The sequence below is a fragment of the Apaloderma vittatum genome, unplaced genomic scaffold (genome assembly GCF_000703405.1).
Source record: "Apaloderma vittatum isolate BGI_N311 unplaced genomic scaffold, ASM70340v1 scaffold7394, whole genome shotgun sequence".
NCBI classification, from domain to species: domain Eukaryota; kingdom Metazoa; phylum Chordata; class Aves; order Trogoniformes; family Trogonidae; genus Apaloderma; species Apaloderma vittatum.
The window spans coordinates 1-23,443 of NW_009710874.1; the positions used below are offsets into that span (position 1 = coordinate 1).

The window sequence follows — 23,443 nt, forward strand, 5'->3', positions numbered from 1 at the left end:
AACTGGATTTAACTCCATTGACCACAACTCCCTGGACTTGGCCACCCAACCAGTTTTTCACTCAGCAAAGCATGTGCCCATCCAAGCCAAGAGCAGTAAATTTCTCTAGGAGAATGCTGTGAGCAACAGGTCCAATGCCTTACTAAAGTCAAGGTAGACAACACCCACAGCCTGTCCTTCATCCAACCAGCGGATCACCCAGACATAGGAGATCAGGTTTGTTAAACAGGACCTGCCCTTCGCAAACCCATGCTGACTGGGTCTGATCACCTGTATGTGCTGTATAGTAGAACTCAGGATGATGTGCTCCATCAGGAATTGAAGTCAAATTGAAAGGCCTGTAATTTCTGAGATCATCCTTCCATCCCATCTTATAAATGGGTGTTATATTGGCTGACTTCAAATCAGCTGGGACATCCCCAGTCAGCCAGGACTGCTGATAAATGATGGACAGTGAGCAGCCCCGCCGCTTCTCTCAGGACTCTAGGATGTACCCCATCTGACCCCATAGACTTTTGGACATCGATGTGGAGAAGCAGGTCCTTGACTCTCCTCAATTGTGAGGGGGACTTTTTGCTTCTGGCCCGTCTCTTGGCTTTAGGGGCTGGCATCCTTTGGTACAGGTGTTTCTATTACTAAAGACTGAGGCAAAGAAGGCATTAAGCACCTCAGCTTTATCCTCAACTTCCATCATTTTATTTCCTCCTGGGTCTAGCAGGGAATGGAGGCTCTCCCTGGTCTTTCTTTTATTATTAATGTATTTATAGAAGCTTTTCTTGCTGTCCTTTACTTTCAAAGCCAGATTAATGTCTAGCTGGGCTTTGGACCTTCTACTTATCTGCCTGCATGACCTAACAGTATCCTTGTGCTCATTGTGAGTAGCCTGCCTTTTCTTCCAGAGGCCATAAACTTTCATTTTTTCCCTGATTTTGAGCCAAATGTCCCTATTCAGCTGGGCCGGTCTTCTGTGACACTGGCTCATCTTAAGGCACGTGGGGATGGCCTGCTCCTGTGCCTTTAAGATTTCGTTCTTAAAGAGTGTCCAGCCTTTCTGGATTCCTATACCCTTCAAAACTGACTCCCAAGGGATTCTATCAAGTAATCTCCCGAACAAATCAAAGTCTGCCCTTAGCAAGTCCCAAGTAGCAGTTTTGCTGTTCCCCTTCCTAACATTTCTGAGAATAGAAAACTTAATAATTTCATGGTCACTGTTCCCTAGTCAGCCTCCAACTGCTACTTCATCCACAAGAGCTTCTCTGATCAGAAAGAGGAGGTCCATCAGGGCGCTTTCCCTGGTTGGTTCACTTACCAGCCGTGTGAGAAAGTTATCCTCCACACATTCCAGGAACCTTGCGGTACTGGTGGGTGAAAACGTGGACATGAGCTGGCAATGTGTGCTCACAGCACAGAAAGCCAGTGGCATCCTGAGCTGCATCAAAAGAAGCGTGGCCAGCAGGTCGAGGGAGAAGATTCTCCTCTTCTACTCTGCTCTTGTGAGATCCCCTCTGCAGTTCTATGTTCAGCTCTGGTGTCCTCAGCACAAGACAGACATGGACTTGCTCAAGTGGCTCCAGAGAATGCCACAAAATGACCAGAGGAGTGGAGCACCTCTCCTATGAGGACAGGCTGAGATTGTTGAGGTTGTTCAGCCTAGAGAAGAGAAGGCTCCAGAGAAACCTTATAGCAGCCTTTCAGTACTTAAAGGGAGCCTATAACTCCCCATGTGTTGCCTGGTCTAGTCGAGAGGTGGCGTCCCTGCCCATGACAGGGAGGTTGGACTTGGTGATCTCTAAGGTCCCTTCTAGGATAGGCCATTCTAGGATTCTGTGATTCTATAAGAAAGATGAGGACAAAGTTTTTAGGAGAACCTGTTGCAATAGAACAAGAGGTAATGGTTTTAAACTAAAAGAGGGTGGATTTAGACTAGATGTAAAAAAATATTCCTTATAATGAGAGTGGTGAAATGCTGGAACAGGTTGCCCGTAGAAGTTGTAGATGCCACCTCCCTGGAAGTGTTTCAGGCCATCAAAGTGGATGGGGCTTTGAACAACCTGGTCTAGTGGGAGGGGTCCCTGCCCATGACGTGGGGGTGGAACTAGATGACCCTTAGAGGTCCCTTCCAAGCCAAACCATTGTATGATTCTATGATCTCGGGGCCCGCTTGTGATTCTGTGTTTCTATGAAAACCTCTTTGACTGGAAGGAGAGTTTAAAAGAAAAGCTTTAAAATTTTCCAGCAGAGCACCAGTGGGGAACTGTGAATTACTGGAATGATTTTCCTGGGTGTTGTTTCTTCTAATAAATACTAAAAATGGAATAATGGTCTGAATTAGAAACATTCTCCCCATGTACACACTCAAACATTGTAGCAAAAATTGGTGGTAAATGAAACCGTGAATTCTTACCTCAAATTCTGGAAGTGGATTTCTAGTGCTGAGAACCTGAAGACAAAAAGGCAATGATGCTTTGACACGTTCAGAGGACCAGGACGGAGTTTTCAGCTGCTGTAGAAAGACCCACATGTATGAGTCAAGTATGTTAGGGCCTGACACAAACATTTTCTGCTCTGAAATGAAACAGTAGAGTAGTGCAAACCTACATGAAGCTTACTTAGATGTATGAGGGAAGTGAGAGACAGACACAGTGGAATGGGCAGAGGTTTCCTATTTTTCTTAATTTCCTTGAATATTGAATCTAAAAGGTAAATAAACCATACCATGTGTCAGAAAAGCTGGCTTTCTGTCACTACAGCCCAAGGAAAAAAAAATCTGTCCTTGCATATAAGGGACGTGTTGTATATATCATTAGCACCTAGATGAAGAGCAGATGGATTGTAAGGCTCCTGCCAGAGAGATGGGTGACAAGGAACTGGCATTGAAAACTATGCAGTTAGGAAAGTTGCATAACGATACCTGGATGCCTTACCCTGAGAACAATGACAGAACTATGTTCTGGATGCAGTTGACTATCTTCGAGGGTTTCTTATATTTTAAAAAGCATAAAGTCCTATTCGATATATTCAATGAATTGCCAACTAAAGTAAGTCTCAGATACAAAATACAGTTATTTCACAGCCTTTTTTACGTGTTGTTTTTTTTTTGTTACATCTAGAATTGGGCAGCATATCATCTTTTCATGATCTGAAAGCCAAGTAAAGAGTGCAGTAATATTTTTACTAAAAATGTAGTTCACCTAGGGACTTAGGAGTCTTAAATTCTATTACATTTATTGCAGTTATTATCACTGCTGCACTTAAAACCTTCTGCTTTGATCAGCTGCACACTATATAATATATTATAAATACGGTCCTATTCCTGAATAACGTAGAATGCAATATGTCACAAGCAGCCACAAACAATGAAAACCTGAAATGAAAACACACTAAGCAGAAGCCACCCAGTCCACAGCCTTGAGTGACTCATTGAATTGAGTCTGCTGAGCAGAATAATGTCTTACATGAACCTTTTCTGTAGAGAAGCTGGATTTTTATTTGTGGAATGTGATGGATTTGTTTAATATGCTTAGTCTATAAAGCTAATAGTATTTCAGTAGAAAGACTTGTGTTGGTCTTCGGTAGAAATAGAACTTGAATGTATGAGCTGCATTTGCTGTGGGATATAGCTTCTTTGAAAACAGATCAGCAGCTGGAATAGAAATGTTAAAACACCGTATACCAGTTTAAAGGATGTGCAGATAAAGCTGCCCACAAAGAGAAACCACATGTGAGATATACAGATTGCCTTTCCAAATTTTACTACTTCTATCACATTCTTAATTTCAATTAATTCATCTGTTCTAATGTTTTATGTGGATTTTATATATTTATTTATTAGCTTGACTTACATTGCATTTTTCTGTCGAAAGACTAATATGCTAACATTTGAAACTGCTGAGTTGCATTGATAAGGCCTAATTAAAACCATGCATTGAATTTTAATGTGATTAACTTGCAAATTTCTCATTTTCTGATCTACTGTTTATAACCTTTTTAATTTCAGTTTTGGAAAAGGTCAATTATGAATTTTTAAAAGCCAAGAGCATTTTAAGAATATGTAGAGAAAGACTTCAGCTGATTGAAAGTGACATAAACAAGAAAAAATGTAATGACACTTAAATATATGTCACACCCCATTAAATGCATAATGTGGTCTTCAGAACCCCTAAAGCCAAATAGTAGCTCAACTTGGAAATCATTATTGGAAGTGTCCATTTGATCTTCAAAAGTAATTATTATAATTTTGTGGGGATCTCTTTTTTCTATTTTTTTTGAGAGGGCAGGGAACTTTCTGCTTTGTTGATACTGTCGAGGCAGATTAGTATCAACCTGTTTAGTGTCTTTTTGCATATCTTCCAAGAGACAGTAAGACCACTAAATATTATTGAAAGGTACATTCATTACAGTTCACTTCAAGGGTATTATATTGCATGTCATAGCATATTTAGTCTTGGGTTAAGCAGAAAACTTCTGTTTCTGACAGGGAATGAGACTGGAGTACATGCAGCCAATCCAGTCTACATTTTCCCGTAGGGTTCATTCATTTTATTCTTCCTGAAAGTTAAGATTTAACAGGAATTTTATTAAATCTTCCTGTAGAAACTGGTGAATAAGCAAAGCATTTGACACTGTACCATACAACATTCTTGTCTCTAAAATGGAGAGGCACGGGTTTGATGGATGGACCACTCTGTTCATAAGGAATTGATGGGATGGTTGCACTCAAAGTGTTTTGATCAGCAGCTCGATGTCCACTTAGAGACCAGTGATGAGCAGTGTTCTTCAGGGGTCAGTACTGAGATCGGTGCTGTTTAACATCTTTGTTGATGACATAAACAGTGGGGCTGAGTGCACCCTCAGCAAGGTTGCTGACAGCACCAAGCTGTGTGGAGCAGTCAACGTGCTGGAGGGAAGGGCTGCCACCCAGAGGGACCTGGGCATGCTGGCGAGGTGGGCCTGTGCCACCCTCATGAAGTTCAACAAGACCAAGTACAAGGTCCTGCACCTGCTTGGAGCAATCTTAAGCACAGATACAGGCTGGGCGAAGAATGGATTGAGAGCAACCCTGCAGAGAAGGACTTGGGGGTGTAGGTGGATGAAAAACTGAACAAGAGCCGGCAATGTGTGCTCACATCCCAGAAAGCCAACTGCGTCCTGAGCTGCATCAAAAGAAGCATGGCAAGCAAGTTGTGGGAGGTGACTCTCCTCCTCTACTCTGCTTTTGTGGAACCCCACCTGCAGTACTGTGTTCAGCTCTGGGGCCTCCAGTAAAGAAAGACATGGACCTGTTTGAGATGGTCCAGAGGACACCACAAAAATTGTCAGGGGGCTGGAGTGCCTATGAGAACAGGCTGATAGAATTGAGGTGGTTTGGCCTGGAGAAGGCTCCAGGGAGACTTTATAGTGGCCTTCCAGTATTTGAAATGAATCTACAGGAACGATGAGAGGGGACATAGAAAGATGGAAACATGGAAAAGATGGAAACATGGAAAGATGGAAATGTTATGATAGGTCAATGGGTAATGGCTTTTAACTGAAATAGGGTAGATTTAGATTAGATGTAAGGAAAAAATTCTTCACTGTGAGAGTGGTGAAATGCTAGAACAGGTTGCCCAGAGAAGCTGTGGCAGCCCCTCCCTGGAAGTGTTCAAGGCCAAGTTGGATGGGGCTTAGAGCAACCTGGGCTGGGGGGAGGTGTCCCTGCCCAGGGCAGGGGGGTTGGAACGAGATGATCTTCAAGATCCCTTCCAACCCAAACCATACTATCTTTCCATGGATGTGCATCATGGCATCACATATAATTTTTAAGTTCTTGAAGGTATAAGATAAACATATATAAACATATAAATAAACATATATAAACATCCTGTGAATCTGGTTTTGCCATCCTGAGAAAAATCTAATGTCTTCTGGATTTTGCTTGGCATCTTTGACTCACATTAAAAAACCTAAAAGTTGGACGTGCTCTCTGAACCACTGTATATTGTTTCTAGACTCCTTTTTTCTTTCCCAACTTCTCCCGTTTTTTCTCCAGGCTATCATGGCTCAACTTCCTCAGGAGGAGAAGGCTAAGATTGCCGAGCAGGTAGAGATATTCCACCAAGAAAAGAGCAAACTGGATGCAGAGGTGGCCAAGTGGGATGACAGTGGTAATGACATCATTGTGTTGGCAAAGCAGATGTGCATGATTATGATGGAAATGACAGACTTTACTAGGTAAGGACAGAACAACCTGTGCTGAGGACTTCTTCAGACATCCCACATCTTTAACTTTCGTTGCAATTTGTAGCCTCTTGAGATGATATGCTGTGTTTCTGAGGGACGCAAAGCCAGCTAACACACATCATACATAATGGGATGGGTTGTACAGTTTGCTACACATTACTGCTCTGGCTATTTCTCGAAATGGGATTAATCACATGGAGTTTTTGTCCCATTTGTGAATCTGTTTTATCTGAATATCATCTTGAATTTCAGCAGCAAAGATAATCTGTGACCTTGGAGACGCTCAACTGACATTTCGTTTAGTACCCATCTAAATGCATGTGAACTTTCAACATTTCAGTACAATTTGTGTCAATCAAAAATAATGGCAAAACTATTTATATCATTTTAAACACTGAACTTCTTGCCAAGAAAATCCCAAATGAAACAAAACTGTTTTGATCTAATACATTATTGGAGCCTGTCAGTAATGATTTTCTTTGCTTTCATCTCTCTTTTCTATTGATGTCTTGTTCTTTTCTAATTGCAAAGCATCGAAAGGCCATTCATTAATGATATCATGTAAACAGAATTATTTTGTTTATATATAGTCATATTGTTAATCACACCAGGGAGAACATTTTACAAGATTCTTTGAATTACATATCACCATAATAAATGAAAGGGTTTTCAGTGTTTATTTTTAATGAGAGTTCAGAAGTTTAAATGGTATTTATCAAAATGTGATTAGACAGAACTGGACAAAAATCTTCATGGTTTTCTTCAGAGTTAAAATAAAACATCCATTTATTCATTTCCCTGAGATGCTCAGATAGATTTCTTATTCTCCAGCTCATTATATGCTTTGTGTCTGGAGCCTTCAACCCATTTCAGAGGAGACAGTCTCTGCAGTGACAATATAGGATTCACACATCCCTTATATAGATAGATAGACAGACAGATGGACAGGGAGACGGATGGGAAGGTGTATAAATACCATTAATGTGCAAATAACTTGACTGTTTGCACTTGCATAGTTAGTTAATTGGTAATGGACAGCAGCAAACATATTTATCCATTTAAAATTTAATTATGCATATAGAAAGTTTGCTTACTTTAATAGATTACTACTGTACTTCTTTCCAAGTAATTATTCTCTCATTTGTTTTTCTCTCAGTTTGTGCTTTTACAACTATTCTTTTCGCAGTAGACTCACCACTCTTGTGTACCAAATGACAGCGTAGAACCTATGGTGAAGGGTGATACTTCAAAGGAATCTTAATTACTTTTGTATTTAGGTTATCTTTGGGTCCTTCTGACCTAAAGCAGAGTGAAAAACTGTCCAAACAGTGCCATCATTTCAGGGAAGGAAAAAAAAATATTCTAAAACAACAGCCCAGAATATGAACGCTTTCTGCAACCTCCATTTAATACATCAAACAGCAAATTGAAAGTTTTGGAATTACGTTTTCTTACCATCAAAAAGAACAGAACTAATAAGAGAACGAGAGAAAACTGCTGTTACATTTGAAGTAAATTAAAAAAAAAAAAGTCAAAGTGCACCTCTACATCAGTTTCAATAAAAACTTCCTTAATATATTCCATTAAAACCGAACAAAGCCTTTCACCTTTTTGGTTGACTGTATCATCAGCAGTGTTAAAATAGAACAATTTTTCAAATGCATGGAATTTGTGACAGTCAGATCTGCTGATGCAATGAGTGTAGAAGCATACGCAGTCACTCTGAAGGATTTTTGTTACAGTTTAAATTCAGCAAAAGTGTTATACTTGTATTTCAATATATGTTTAAGGTTGAAATGAAGAAGATAAAAGTGGGTATATGTTTCAGTATGTTATTCTTGGCATTATAGATGAAAAAATGCAAAAAAACCCAAACAACCTGTGTTGTGCTATGTTTAGTTTAATGAAACCCCAAGTTTTATCACATTACAATTTTCCATCCGCCTTCTCTGAAGCTGTATTTCTCCACATGGTATAAGAAAAAAAAAACAAAAAGAAACCAGAAAGAAAGGAAAACCAGCTCATTTCCAACTAAACAATTCTCAGAAGCAGTAGCAAATTTATTATTATAAACAAGATGAAAGTTTTGAGTCTGAAGCAAACAGAGAAGACAGCAGTGACTTTCCTTTGTGTCTACATACATTTTGGTAACTCTAATGACTAAAATAAGAGTTTTGTGCATCAAATTAGAAGTACAGTGAAAGATCAGTCTTAAAGCTAATTAATTATACACGTTTTAAGTGTAATATTTAAATGTAACATAAGATTATGCTTCATGTCTCTTTGTTTTCTGACAAAAATCTACTAAGAAAGGTTTTCTAGAATGTGACATTCTTGCTCTAGACATGACAGGCTTAACATTTAGCACTGGCTTGGGAATAAGAGAATTTTGAAATAGTTGTGTATTCTAGAAAGAATTTTGGCTTAATGAGCACTTAAAAATGCATATACCATTAAGTATAGCTCATGTGCTTGAAGGTAACGTCAGATTAAATTGCTAGTGAGGCATTTTGTAAGAGAGAAGAAATATAGCAGACCGATTTCTTAATCAAGCTGTACTATAAAGTAGTTAATGGGTGAAATTGTAATAAAGAAGTCATTCGTGTTACTATTTTAAAATCAAACATTAAACAGGGTCACTAAAACTGTTGCCTTTCACGATTTATTCAGGTTGTGCATAATTATTGTATTTCACAGAGGTAAAGGCCCCCTGAAGAACACATCAGATGTCATTAATGCAGCCAAGAAGATTGCAGAGGCAGGATCAAGGATGGACAAATTGGCACGGGCAGTAGCTGATCAGGTAACAACAAAAAATGAGCAGAAATGTAAAGTAACGTCTATCGACAAGTTGCCATTTGGAGGAAGAGGTTATCTTTATTTGGCAGAAAACTACCCATTGAAAGTCACTGCCTGGACACTGATCTACCCATCAAATCTAAGTTGTTTCTTCCATACCAATCAGTCTGGGTTTTGTAATACAGGAAAGTCATAAATGAGTCTCTCTAAACCTCAGAAATGCCTGAATTATTCCACAACTTCACTTCTGGACCCAGGTGATTGTACTAGAATTAGACCGATGTATTTGCTGTCATGAAAGTCATGAAGACTTGGATGCTCTGCTACCCTTCCCATATGCCCAGGAATCCTTGTAACTTTTTCAGCTTGTTCTTCCATCAATTCCTCTTGATATGACACTTTTTATTTTTCAAGCGTCCTTGACTCCCTTTCTTCTGCTCTGCATCAAGACGTTGTGCTTTCACCTCACAGCCCCTGCTCCATGTTCTAGAGTCCACGTCCTCAGTCCCATTACCAAATTCATGTCACAACTGGAAAGCAAAAATTGCTACATTCAGTCCATTTCTTTCAGACTGGGTTATCTATCCCTCTGGAGAGCAAGAGGAAGCATCATAATAAAAGTCAAGAGCCAGATTTCAAATCCGGGTTCTAGGTACCTAATTTTAAATTTAAGCAAATTAGCTTTGACTTATTTTTCCCCCCCTTGAAAATTTCCTAGTTTCTTTCCTTTCATTGTTATCAGGATAAATTTTTCTGGAAGTAACTTCCTTGTCTCTAGTCTTTCTCTTTGAAATAAGTGTTTTTCTTTTTCATGAAAGTGTGTATTAGCATGTAACACATCCTGCCAGGGAATATGAGCCAGAGTGACAAAGAACCTGAAGCTGCCCATTTTCCTATCACCTTAGAAATTTCAGGTTTAGGTTTTCCTCATTAACAGCAAGCATTTTTCCTGCAGTTAACCCATTCCAATCCTGCAAACGTAGCATCTGTTCATCTTAGCATAAGAAAGAAGAAATCCATCTGTCAACTGATGAAATTCCTAGTCTACAAGATTTGCAGAGGTGGAATATGTTAAAGAAAGAAGCACCAAGAGACTTGCCGTGCTTAGAGTGCTTGAGTCATATTTTAATTTTCAGAAGGCTGTAGCATGCACACTTTAATAATAAACAGTAAAATCACCGCGCGAATGAAGTGTTTGTTTTAATGCTTGTGCCTTGATGATATTTTATAAAACTTTGGAGACACTCATGCCATATAAACTTTTTATGGATAGTTGCATTTTTAATTACTGTCCCAATGAGAGAGATCTTACATTTTCATTCACTTCAAGGTAGTTGTATTTAAAGCCTTGTCCAGTCTCTAGAAGTATGGCTTTAAAGTTCGTTTCTTTCAGGTCATAGACTTCAAGAGTAGGATAAATATTTCTGTATTAAATTGTTATGGGCAGGAGAAGAGGTCTCTTAGGGATTCGCGCCTGAAAGATGTGGCAACAGTCTGAGAAAGTGAGGCATTATAGCATTGCTGTAAGTATAGAGCAGACTAAACCCAACTGCCACAGTGAACCTCCAGCTTTGTTTATTGTAAGTTTTAAAGGGAGATAAAAACAAAGTGACTGCTTTCAGGGTTACAGATGACAGTATATGCAACTACTTCACTGCAAACATATCGCTTGCCAGCATTAGCTGTCAGTGGTAGAGCAGACATCTCAAGTCACAGGCTGTGATGCTATTGACTTGTGTGTGTTTAATCCTATTGGTTTTTGGTGAACCGCACTGATAGTGTTTTGCAAAAATTGAGCATAAACTTTGTAAGATGCTATAAAGAGACATTCGGAATCTTTGTTCCCCAAGCTCTACGTGCAAAGAACATAGAATCAAAACATCGTCAGGCAGAGTTTGTTGGGTAGCTCCGAAGAGTATTTACTGGAGATATGTTGTTAGCCATGGACTCTTTTTGCAATGTTTCATCAGAACGAATTACTGAGATCTGTTCTCTTGAGGCAAGACTTCGAATATTAACTATGAGAACGTTGTTTATTATGCTGTTGATATTGTGGAGGGTGATGCAGCTTCTATTAAGAGTCCCAAAGACTAGTTACGTTGATTATAAAACCCTCACTGAGTCTACCACATTTGACCAAAATGTCATTTTCATCAAACCACATTTGAGATGCACAGCATCCAAAATAGTACAGGACTGTAGACAGCCTTCCTGCTCCTATAAACAGGTGTCCCTTAGGCATGCAGAGGGACCAGCTTACCTCACTGTGTTCATGAGAAGGGCTACAATACTGATGTCACGTGTTGAACAGTTCTGTAATATGTCACACTTGAGTAAATAACATCCTTCTGGCACAGATTAAGGCATTTATGCATTAGTAACAAGCTTGCCAAATCTGGCAATACAAACCCAAGGAGCCTCACCTCTACCTCTTCAGTCTTTAGTGTGTCAGTAAGGGGCAAAGCCAGAAGCAAAGCTGTGTCCTCTGAAGGTCTGCTCAGGTGGCAAGACAGTCAGGAGTTGGCATTAGAGTAGATGTAATCAGTCAGAGCTGGGTTTGTCTGGACTTTAACTGGTCCATTTTGCATTGTAACCCGGGCACCCAGCAGGCAACCTAGAATCCCAGGTCAAACTGGGTCTTCTGACTTCTCAGTAGATTCTTCTCTTCTGTATAAAGTGATATCGTAAGTTACCCTCCCCCACAAACATAGCGATCATATTATTTTCATTGTCTTTCATTAGTGGCTTACAGGTTTCTTCTGTTTGCAAAATGTGCAGCGTATCTTCAGGTTATAATTCAGAAGTCTGGGCTTAAACAAAAGGTAGAGTTTGAATTTTTACATTTCATAGGTATCTCATGTAAAGATGAAATTAAATGGATCCTCCTAATACACACACATTTCCACTCTTGATTCCCTCTCATTAATCATATAAACTCAGCTCCACCTAATCAAATGTTTCTTTTCTCTGCAGTGCCCGGACTCAGCCTGCAAGCAGGACCTGCTAGCCTACCTGCAGCGCATTGCGCTCTACTGCCACCAACTCAATATCTGCAGCAAAGTGAAGGCAGAAGTTCAGAACCTGGGAGGAGAACTTATTGTATCAGGGGTAAGCTGGTATCTGTATTTAGCCATTTATGTTTCTCATGTAGCACTTGAAAGGGAGCGTTTTAGATGGCAATAACATACAAAACAAAAATACAGTGATTCATGAGCAGGCTTTTTAAAATGTTATCGTCATTATTCCAGACTTTATAATAAGCTGCGCAGAGCAATTTGATTTTCCAATTACCCTTTGTTTATAGAAACCTTGTAAAAATCTTCATTCTTCCACAAGAAAAGTAATTTCATAGCCTAGAAAGTCATTGCCAAGCTGTGAATATTATAATTATTTGGAGCTTTTGTATATTTGCTCATGATAAATCTTCTTTCCTTTGTTAGTACTAGTAATTTCCTTCCTCTGTGCAGAAACCAGCTCTGTATGAAGTGCATATTGTTAAGATGGTGATGACTAATGGGATTTCATTCACCCAGGTTCCAATGCACACTAGGTTTAGCAAGAACTCTGGAAGGCCAGCAAAATATTTAAATTTTTGATGCACATGCTGTTTTCAGATGCTGTTGGCAAGCACAATGATTATATACTCTAATTCCCAGCCCGTTATTTCAGTTATTTTCAATGAACACTGCAAACGTCCTACAAACATTTTTTAGAAATAGTCAGGAATGTGCAGCAGCAGTAGTATTATAAACAATGATTTTTCTACATTTTAAAACTATTTTTTCTTTAACCCTCCTAATGTTGGACTCTGTGCCTCTGGGAGATCCCTAGAACCAAGCAGTAGCAATTGCTGCTCTTCATGATTTTTTTGTTTTGTTCTTTTAATGGATCGCCCTAGTATTAGCCCCATGACACCTTCTAACTCAAGACCATATGTATGTAAATATATAATATGCTTCACTCTCCTGAGTGTGTTTTCAAAATAATGGTGATTTGTGAGACCCAAGATTCTTGAAACAAGATTGTTTTCTAATGTGGTTTTGAAAAAGCACCCTTTCATTGTTTAAGCCCAATCAAGTACGAAGATTGTTAGGGGAACTAACTTGTGCTCTTCATTTCATCCATAGGATTCCCCAGTGAAATCACTGGCCTTCCTCAAACATATCACAACTCAGAGCAAATGTTCTCAACTACATAACATTTTAATATTTTACAAAGCACTATAGAAGGTCTTAAACAGTTGCCGGGCTTTCTTGGATCAAACATTCTGAAGTCAGACATGCAATCCTAAAAGGAGCTGCTTAAATGTTCCTGTGTCCGTCCCGCAATTGGTCTTCACTTCTTGACGTATGTACATGTGTAATTTTAATACCTTGATCTTCCCACAGCAATGAAAAGATCCTCTTCCATTTTCCTGATATAAATGGAGTGATCTGTCCTTGTATCGCTGACAGCTATGCTGCATAGTAAATACTATGATCTTTTCTTACCTGCTGCCATCTGGGTCCAGCTTTTCATACCCATTGACTTGTCATATTCATCTATCTCTAGCAATTACCCAAATCAGTGCTTCTACCAGCTTGGCTTTTGTGGTTGTGTGTGTTTCTTTTTCGAGTCTCTTTATTCAGTGTATGTGGATGCTGAATAAGCCATTGTGAATCTCTAGCATCTATTCGTTACTGGAACATCACCATCCGTCGTGAAATTTAAGTGGCCGAACCGCTTGACTTCATCATTTCCAGTCTGGCATTGTGAGCATCTGCTGCTTACCAGGCTTCATCACCATCATGTTTCTGTTTGGTTGGGTTTTCAAAGCCACTTGCAGACAAAAGCAAAACTAGCTCAACCTCAGAAATTATTTGAGTGTTCTAAGTACCTGATAGTACTGACAAACAGAAAATGTTAAGATTGCCCAGCTTGCTTCTTCTGCTGTTGCTCTGAACAGGAGGTGATATAGAGGACTGAACTCCTGCGCATCCTTTGGAGAGCATTATCTTGTTATCTGGTACAACACAGTTAGTGCAGTGCTTTCCTGATAGTGTTTTCCAAGCTGTTTATCTTCGAGGTGCTGGGTACTGTATGCTCCTTTGCTATCCAGAGATCTGGTATCCAAATGCACATCTACATCTGCTTGTCCAATTGCTGCTTCTGCTTCCATCTTCTTCTTCATTTTTCTCTTGGATAGCGAATTGCAAATAAACAGTATTTTATTTACGTCAAAATGAAATACCATTATTTGGCAACTTGCATACAGTACAATGTTAGAAGTAGAATAGAAAGTCAGAATTCAAGCTTCCCAACCTACGACTACAGAAGTAAGGTTATTTGAATGCACTATATTTAAGTGTTTTGATGTAAATTTCAAGCCCCGGGTTGATTATTACACTACTGTAATGTACTATTGTGTTTACAAAGCACCACATTATAATTCAGATTGATCCCAAAGATAAGTTGTCATTCAGAACTATTATGAGTACAATCTCCACCTGAATTTTTGCCTTATGGAGAATATTAATATTTATAAATTAAATGAATGTATGCATATGTATGTATGAATCCATATGTGGGCTTATGTATTTCTGTAAAAGAACATAAAACCAGTTAAAACCTAAAAGACAGATGAAAGCCACCGCACAGTTCTCACAGTTCTCTTAGAGAAAAAAGTGTTGCAATAACTTCAGAAATACTGTGTACATAACATATAAAGTGAATATATCTTTTGGTGGAACTTCAATTTCTTATTTTTCCCACAAGATTCAGTAGTTCAGTATGGTTTATCTCTGAAAATAAGCATTAAGCTGATCTTGTTTGCTTTTTCCTCTATAGATTGAGACGATACTAGCATAGCATATGAAAGGGTTCTTTTTGGCATGATTGACTTTGCTGCAAATAGAAAAACAGATCAAAAAGTAAGAAAATGTCACACTCCTGAAGTGTAAATTATTTCAGTAAAGGAAGGAACTCACTGTTGTTTTTCCCTTTCTTTCTTCCGTTTCTTTTCCCCCAGCTCTTTCTCTCCTTTGATCTTCCCCATCAAATTCCCTGCATGCAGATAGCAAAAGTATTTTCGCCAGATAAGTAAGATCTGGCAATTGAGAGTTCACATACATCAGCCTAACCTCATTAATCCCAGTGCAGCAAGGCCAATTTTGACTCTCTGTTGACTTGACCCTTTATGTTGCAAGGTGAGACTCTTTACTTCCTGATTCCAAGTGAGTTTTGAGAAATAAATTAAGGCAAAACTATGTGATGCCTGTTCTTCAGTGAGGAGCCTTGTAAACTCAAAGACTATAGGGAAGAAAGTAAAGAGGTGAGGAAAAAGCTAGATAAAAGCAAAAAGGAATTAGTATCAAAAAATTGCAAAATATTTTTAAAAGTTATTTCTAGTTTATGTAGGTTCATATACTTGTTCCCAATCAAGGTCTCTTTCGCCTTGGTCCATAACACATATATCTTTCTGTAATTTTAAATTTGAATATTCAATTTCTAATTCCGCTCTTAGAAAAAACAACCTCCTTTAATGAAATTGCAGATGAACAGCACCTCAGAATAATTTTCTTTGTCTCTTAAATTAGTTTATTTATTATAATGTATATTTGCTTCATAATCAGTTGCACCGTTGTATTGGAATGAATCCTCTGAGGTGCTGAGCATACAGTGCTCTCAGTGAAGAAAATACTATTTGCATATACTTAGTTCATGCTGATAGGTAACTCTTTTGTGATAGCTACTTTTGGAGAATAGGGTTGAGTTTAAGTATGGTATTTGTTATTTTGCTAAAAATCTAGAGTTTTTTCTATCTCTAGGCTGCTTTATTTTATCAGTATTCCTGTCTGGCCCTTATTAGCTAGACCATTACAATAAAACAGACCTATGTACTAATTTCTTACCCTAGGATAAATACCCACTTTTTTCTGTTTAACTGCTGTTCTGAAGCTGATCAGCTTATTTGCCTACTCTCCACTTTGGCTATGAGCTTGCATTTTTTAGAATTCTGGTTTCTGTTAGTAGCTTTCCTGCAGTTTTTCCTGCAGGATTATATTGAACAGGATCCAAGCACATCCCTTATCCAAGGTCAGCCCTCTGTCGCGTTCAGGTTTGAATGAAAACTCTACAAATATAATCAGCTGTATTATCAGAAAATTTGCCCAGAGAGTCTTAAACTTGTGAGCCAGACAGACAAAAATGCAGTGTCATACAGCTTTGAGCACTGGCCAAAAATACTGAGTCAATAGCCAAAGCACTCTTCAAACATATACTTTAGCTGGGTCCAGTTTCCAATTATTTTCAAAGGCCCATTTATCTTAGCGCAGTAAGCTCAGCTATGATACTGAGAGAAGGATTCTTATAACATTTTGAAGATACAGGATGGGTCACTTAAGATTGTGACTATTTAGGAGTGAATTTAAGTGAGGACTTTGGGGGGAAAAGGAAGGTAAAAGGGCTGGAGTCACCCTATCAACTTTGTGAGGACATTATGAAAATTCCCGTAACACCTGGATTAGGAGGTTGGATAAATAGAAATATTAGTAGATATGGGATATACCACAAAATTACTGTCTGTAAGGGTTGTGGTTTTTTTGATCAGTGATAAGAATAAGGTAACTGGAAATAGCTCATCAAAGAAGAGCCTCGTTATTTATCTCAAAGTAACAGTATGCCTCCAGCAGTTATTTCAGGGTTGCTGGCAAACAGTTTCCCTATCAGTTCTGCCTATGGACTTTACATCTAGTAAAACAAAATGGTTAAATGATTTAAAGGTCCCATTTTTCTGTCATTTAAGGCTGAATCACTCTAACCTACCTTGTGCTGTAAAAGCAAGTTGGTACGTGTATGGGCAGTGAAGTGTCAAGTTGCTACTTATGAATTCTATAGAGTGAAAGAAAAGACAGGTAATTTGAAGTTCACCTGCTATTAACAGCAAGTCTGTATTTCATTAAGTTTGGATTAAGAGCCTGTGCATAAGCAGGTACTTAGGAGCAACAGATGTGGTATTTCATTTTCCCACATCAGAAAGCCTTTCTGGGGTTCTTCCTTTGTTTGCTTACAAGTAGGCAATCAGAGAGGACCTTTGCACTTAAAATGCTTAAGAGTATGGAAAAAAAATGTTGGTTTGGAGTTTGGTAAAATATATTAAGTCCTCCTGAATCAGGCAAGAATTTAGCATTATGTAAATGCAGTTTTGTTGAAGGAAGAGTTGGTAAATTGACGAAATTATTGGGTTCCTTTTCTTCAAGACTGTTACAGGAGTCTCCTGCTGGCACAGGCTGTGTCCCTCAATACACTGTCCAAGAAGGGGACTACCTGATGATATGCTGGCATAAAAAATTTATCGTCCTGACTCTGAGTCAATTTATTGCTTCTAAACAATAAAGGCATCAGTGAGTGATTCAGGTTAATTAAAATGAGTGCTGATAAAATCCTTCGTGGTCGTATATTTGTTATATGTGATGTATTTTATAGAAACACGGTTTTAGGGCTTTCTGAGAGTTAAAACAGCGAAGCATTTGTAATTATCCTATGAAACAGCTCATAGACAAATAGAAAAAAAGGATATATAGATGTATCTATAGTAGCTCTGAAGGCATTTACAATACCTCTTCCAAATATGTAAGAATAACAACAATTTAGCTCATTAGATGAAGCTTGCCTCTGGTTTCCAAGTAAAGGCAGCACAGACCAGGAGCTCAAAGAGTTTATGCAGTTGTTATCCTTGGAGGGATTCAAGATCCAGGTTGGCAGCACAGCAGCTGAGCAGATCTGATGTTGGTAATCAACTCATTTCAAATCGAACGTCGTACAAGAGATCTCCAGAGGTCTCTTTCAAGTGACATTTGTACAGTGTTTTCATTCAGCTAAGTGAATGATCCTATAGGAACTTACTTCTGCATCTGTGAGTTCACATGGTTTTGCTGTTAGAGCTGTTGCTGGATTAGATGATATTATATACATGTATCTCCTGAACTTTGGACATTTGGGAGATCCTAAGTGTGACCCACATGAAAAATAGCACAGAAGACTTTGGATAGGTTGATTTATTTTTATTAGTGTTAACGGTTATTTCTTCCAAGCAGCTGGGTGAAGGTGGATTTGTGGTGGGCAGAGTTTACATTGTGTAAGGAAAGTAGATGAATGAAGCCTAAGGCATAACACAGATTAAACAAGCAAATATTTTTGATTAAGTGATCTCAGTGCCTTTGAAGCTACAACGTTTTGATATGAGGCTATTTTCAGGACTAAGAAAATACCTCAATGTATATAAATGAACACCTAAATGCATGTATACATAAATATTAAACAATATAACCTGCATAAATGGAAAGATGTTATCTAGAATTTAATTTGCAAAGCAAAATTACAGTGCACTTGTCTTTATTAGAATATATTCGTGAAGACAAGAAGTATGCACACCATCTATATGTTTACATTTAGTAGGTTAAAATTTAGACACATCAGGCTTTTATCCCTATTAAGAAGCATTTTGGCTGCATGCTTTATCAGGTAACAAATATTTATGAATTTCTGAACATCACATTCACTGAAATTTCTCATGAGAAGGAGTTTTCTGCGAGGAAAAACGTTTCTGATACTGAGTAATACTAAGGCATTTAATTCCGTGAGAACAAAGCAAGGTGTTATGGATTAAAAACTGAAGCTTGTAAGAAATATGATCATAGAGAAAGATTAGAGAATTGAACGAAACACTAATGTATATGTTTCATTACACGCTGCATTTGTTGTAAAAATAGTAACCACTCTACAATCCAGAGCTCACCTGCTAGAGCGTTTAGAGCTTCAACCCAGCTTGTTTTCCTATTTCAGACCATGCTGAATGAGATGGGAAGAAAATGAGAATGTTATGGCTTTCTGAAACACAAACTGCACCAGCCCTGCAATAATTAGCAAGGCCTGGAGACCATTCTAACATGCCTTAAGGTATGGTCCTAAAGGACTATTCCTATAAAAATTACTATAAAGAAAGAGAAGACTTCAGTGTTGTCTCTCCTTTTCCTGTATTACTTCCCTTAAAGGAGGTGGTTTGGGACAAATCTTCACCATTTTGTATTAAATAAGAATTGTTTTCCCCTGGGGCATTCTCAGTTGGGCTCCTTAATGCACAGCATAGTTTTGCTAATAGGTACATCATGAGACTTTATCTAAAAATTAGGTTTGTTTCTTGCACATGGGATTATGGAGAACTGAGTTTACGTAATGACGGATTGAACGCACAATAAGAGATTTTGAACTGTGTTTCTTATACAGAAGTACAACTTTCAGCTCTTGCAATTATTTAATTTCCTGATTCGGAGAGTGGTGAGACTTTATCTCACGTCTAAAAGTATTGTCAGAGGATGCTTTTTGCAGATATTAAAAGAATAACGACTTCAGGCTCATGAGTTTCTTTGACTTTAATTATAATTCTTGAGAACATGAGTTGCAGATGAGTAACACACCCATAGAAACACTCACAGCGAAGGAGACATGCCCTCAAGGGAAAACATCAACAGGTTTTCCCAGCCTGAGCAGAACCAATTGCAAATACAGAACAAAACAGCTTACAACAAAGTATTTAATAAAACTCACAATAGGAATGTATTTCCATTAAATGTAGGAGGTCATAACCGCCTTTAGGAAGAGATCAGACTGACTGAGGAAGGTGAAAAGTTGCCTTATATCTTTAACCTCTGAAGTATTTTCTTCCACACTTGAAATGTGTTATTATTACTCTTATTATTTATGAATCTCACAGGAGCAAAGGAAAAATATGTCTGTTCTCACATCACATCATTAATCTTACATAGCTGGGGAGCAGCTGCATCAACAAGAAGGGTTTATTTTGTATAATGTATTCAAGGCATTGTTATGGAGTCAAAGTAAAAAACTATATGGTAGCAGAAAAATCAATCCTAACCACTTACTGTTAGATATTCTTAAATGCTTTCTTTTAACATCAGTTCTTTCTAATTCTGACTAATACATCCTCAAAATATCTTTGTAAACTAGGTTGCCAGGTGCGTAATAGTGTCACTAGAAAATGAGACAAAGCATACAAGTGATTTGTCCTAAGTCTCATCAAAGACCGAATTAGAACTCTCTAAAACTGGGTTAGAGCATCAGTCTCCAATCCAGAAGGCTGCAGAAGCATTTTCATCCTTTTTTATATACCTACAACAAGATTTGATGTTCCCATTGTAAAAAAATTAGAAAAGTTACAGCTTTACTCAGTCTCAGATGGGATGTTACATATTTCATCATTTCTTAGCTATGACAGATTGTGAACAAAAAAGATTTTTCCGTTCATCCATCAAGCTGATCCACTACAGCAAGAGGACATCTTTGGGTCGGAGGCGTGTCTGCGTTAAGGTCTCAGACTTTTATGATATGTGTCAGCTTGGCATTTTTATATGGCCTTTTCAAGCTGTTGTTTCAATTTCTTGAAATACACCCATTTTTACCTTCTGGAGATATACCAGTAGTACATATAATGTTCCTGCGTGCTTGGTGCTGCTCAGCTTTTCACAGTCTTGCTATACTCAAACTTCATCGACAGCAGCACCAGTCCCTTGGTGATGCCTGCACATTCACGTCCTTCGTCCATAATTTTAAGGAAGAATGAAAGCACTTTGGTGTTCTTTCCGACTGATCTTTGATGTCAGCCTGAACATGGGCTCTTTCATTAACTTGATTTCTAGTGCCGAGGTGCAAGTGATCAAATCAATGACTTAATCTGTGTTCACATTATTAAAATATTGAAGTCTACATTTACTATCTCTTTGCATTTCCATGCATTCATTCAATTCATCTCAGTTGCATTCCTTGGAACACTTGGAAATTTTCCCTCCTTTCTTCAATGTATGTACATTTTTAAAATGTTTTCAGTTAGGTATATTCTTCCTCTGCTTTTGTTCATTATTTAGGCGAGTAATGTGTTCTAGTGTACGGTCACAAATCGGCTTTCTTTTTTGTTCTTCTCTTAATTTTTTCTTTATCAACGACGGATACCATACTAAGCGAGTCAAAACAAGATTTCAGATTTGAGCAGTGCTGGCCCAAAATACCATCTGGGGTATTATCTGCTACCTAATCTATCAAACTGTTTATATCATGATGGCATCTACCAGATTTCTCATCTTGTGTTGTTACTGGAGAATATTCTTGTCCATGCTCAGTCTTCAGTGGTTTAATTTTGCCACTTCCATGTTTTCTGGTTTTAGGAGATCTTAGAAGTGCTACTACAAGTGTATTATTCCTTATATTAAAGGATATATCCTCTGATCATTCTTCCCTTTATCAGAATGAGCAAGCTTGCCTAGGCATCATAAGATCTGGTGGTCACAGGATATCAAAATATATTCCTACTTTATTTGGCAAAAACAACTGTGGTGCAATAGTCCAGTCATAGGTTGCCCGAGTTATGCATTAACTGAATTCTGCCTGGTACTTTTTACCATAAAAGCTTTTAAAAGTTCATTTTTTTTTCTTTTCTCTTCGGCAGACTAGTAGACATACGTGTTAATAAGGATTAGATACAATGCAGAATATCAGAGATCTTCATACATGCAAATAGCTTGAAATCAAGATGATGTAATGAGAAATCAGACAGAGGTGTTTAATTCAATTAACTGAAATTCACTGCCCTATCATTGCTTTGCATTACTCTGATGCAGCCTAGTTTTGCATTGTGTTCCTGAAGTTATATATCATCTCTAACAGTTGCAATATCTCTTCATTTAGTCAACTGGACTAGCCAATTTGAGTTTTTAAATCCACAAATACAGTGGTTTAAAGTAGCAACTGCAGATACTGCAGGATTAGATGATGATAAAAGTTTTGAAGGTTAAGAAGAAAAGTACTTGACTTCTGCTGTTAGGTCAAGTGACTGGTGCTAGACATTAGTCACACACTTTGTTTTTTCAATAGAAGGAGAGGAGAGAAAAACAAAGAGCACACAAACAGAGCAGGGAATGCACATTAGTCATTACTAAGACTTTAAAAAGTAATCATGATTAGATTGCAATTTACATGATCCTTGTAGCAACAAAAAGCCTAAGGGAAAATGTCAGTATTAACTATGTGTGCTCAAAATACATACTCTTGAAAGAGATTTAGGGAGTGTTTATTTTTCATCTTCCACAAGGCAGGATCTTATGCTAGCAGTCTTTACTGGCACTGAATAGTCCCCCATTCTCTGAGCAGTTTTATTTAATGGGGTTACATTTGGCCGCATATACTGTTTTTAAAAATTTTCATATACAGCTACATTAATAAGAAAATCCTGATCGATAATATAAGTAATTATGTTTACTCTCGAACCTGCTTTTTCTAGAATTTGGATGTTAAAAATTCCATTTTACGGTAAATTAAAATGAATATCCCATTTAAAGCTCTTGGGAAATTTTTGGAAAAACATATGCTTCAACCTGTAAGATTGGCATTGTCTAGAAATGTACGATCTTTAAATGCATCACCTCTTTGCAATTCTGTTGATATTTTCTGGAACTTTCAAGTGTGCTCTGTAAATAAATGTATGCCCAGAATTTTAATACTTCCCTCGCTTGTTCTTTCAGCACAGTTTGTCAGCTTTCATTTTCGATGTGAGAAAAACATAGCTCTTTCCTGATACTCTCCGTCCAGTGGTGTAGGTGACCTACTCTCTGGCCGACTCTATTCAAGAGGGATGGGTTGTGAAATGTTCATTCAGCAGTAGTGGACACAAGAAAATTCCAGTTGTAACCACTGGGATTTCAGCTGCTTGCATCAGCATTTATGGTTTTGGGCAGTTCAGCTGTTCAAAACCGTACACAAAATGATACTCCTTGGAAGTCTATTAACCAGACTCATGCCCTCTCTGATGTCAACCAGCTTTTAATGGAGGTGGAGCTTTCTATCCTTTCTGGTTTTCATCAAAAGCTGCCCAAATTTATCCCTTTTCCCAATCAACAAACCCAGCAGGGCTTGCATGCTTAACCTGTGCTTTGGGAGCAAGCGAGAGGAACCGCCAGACAGTGGGGTTACTCATCGTGGAAGAGTCCCTGTCTCCTTGACCAAGCATAGCTCCTTCAGCACACGTTTTCCTCTCTTCTCACCTCTACGCTGCGGCGCAATATTTCTCTTGCTCTCTCTCTCACTATCTCTTTTCTGTATCTCTCGGAAATCAGACTGGAGTTCAGAGCACTTTCACTACCTTTTATGAGGTAGAGTGTGATGTCATAGATGGGGGCAGGGCTAGTCAACTTTCTACCCACCCACCCACCTGTGCTGAGGGAGCTACACTTGAGACCGGAAGCAGTGACTCCTCGACGGTGAGTAACCTCCTGTCTCATCTCTGTCTTTTACTCTTTTTAGGTCTGGGGGTGGAGGGAAAAGATATGAGGAGGATGGGGGAGTTTTCTGTGAGCTTTTTTCTTTTTTTCTTTTTTATTTT

The 23,443-nt window shown here is 38.4% G+C and overlaps 1 protein-coding gene across 1 annotated transcript in view; it reads left to right on the forward strand.

Annotated features, from left to right (window-relative positions):
* Positions 1 to 1,843: 1,843 nt before the first annotated feature.
* The window catches only part of LOC104272431 (catenin alpha-2-like), a 37,473-nt gene continuing 15,873 nt past the window's right edge, over positions 1,844 to 23,443 (forward strand). Inside the window, exons 1-5 of the mRNA XM_009867420.1 lie at positions 1,844 to 1,888; positions 2,808 to 3,038; positions 6,029 to 6,210; positions 8,917 to 9,022; positions 11,992 to 12,126. Coding sequence (XP_009865722.1) covers positions 1,844 to 1,888; positions 2,808 to 3,038; positions 6,029 to 6,210; positions 8,917 to 9,022; positions 11,992 to 12,126 — 699 coding nt within the window. The remainder of the gene's footprint in view (positions 1,889 to 2,807; positions 3,039 to 6,028; positions 6,211 to 8,916; positions 9,023 to 11,991; positions 12,127 to 23,443) is intronic.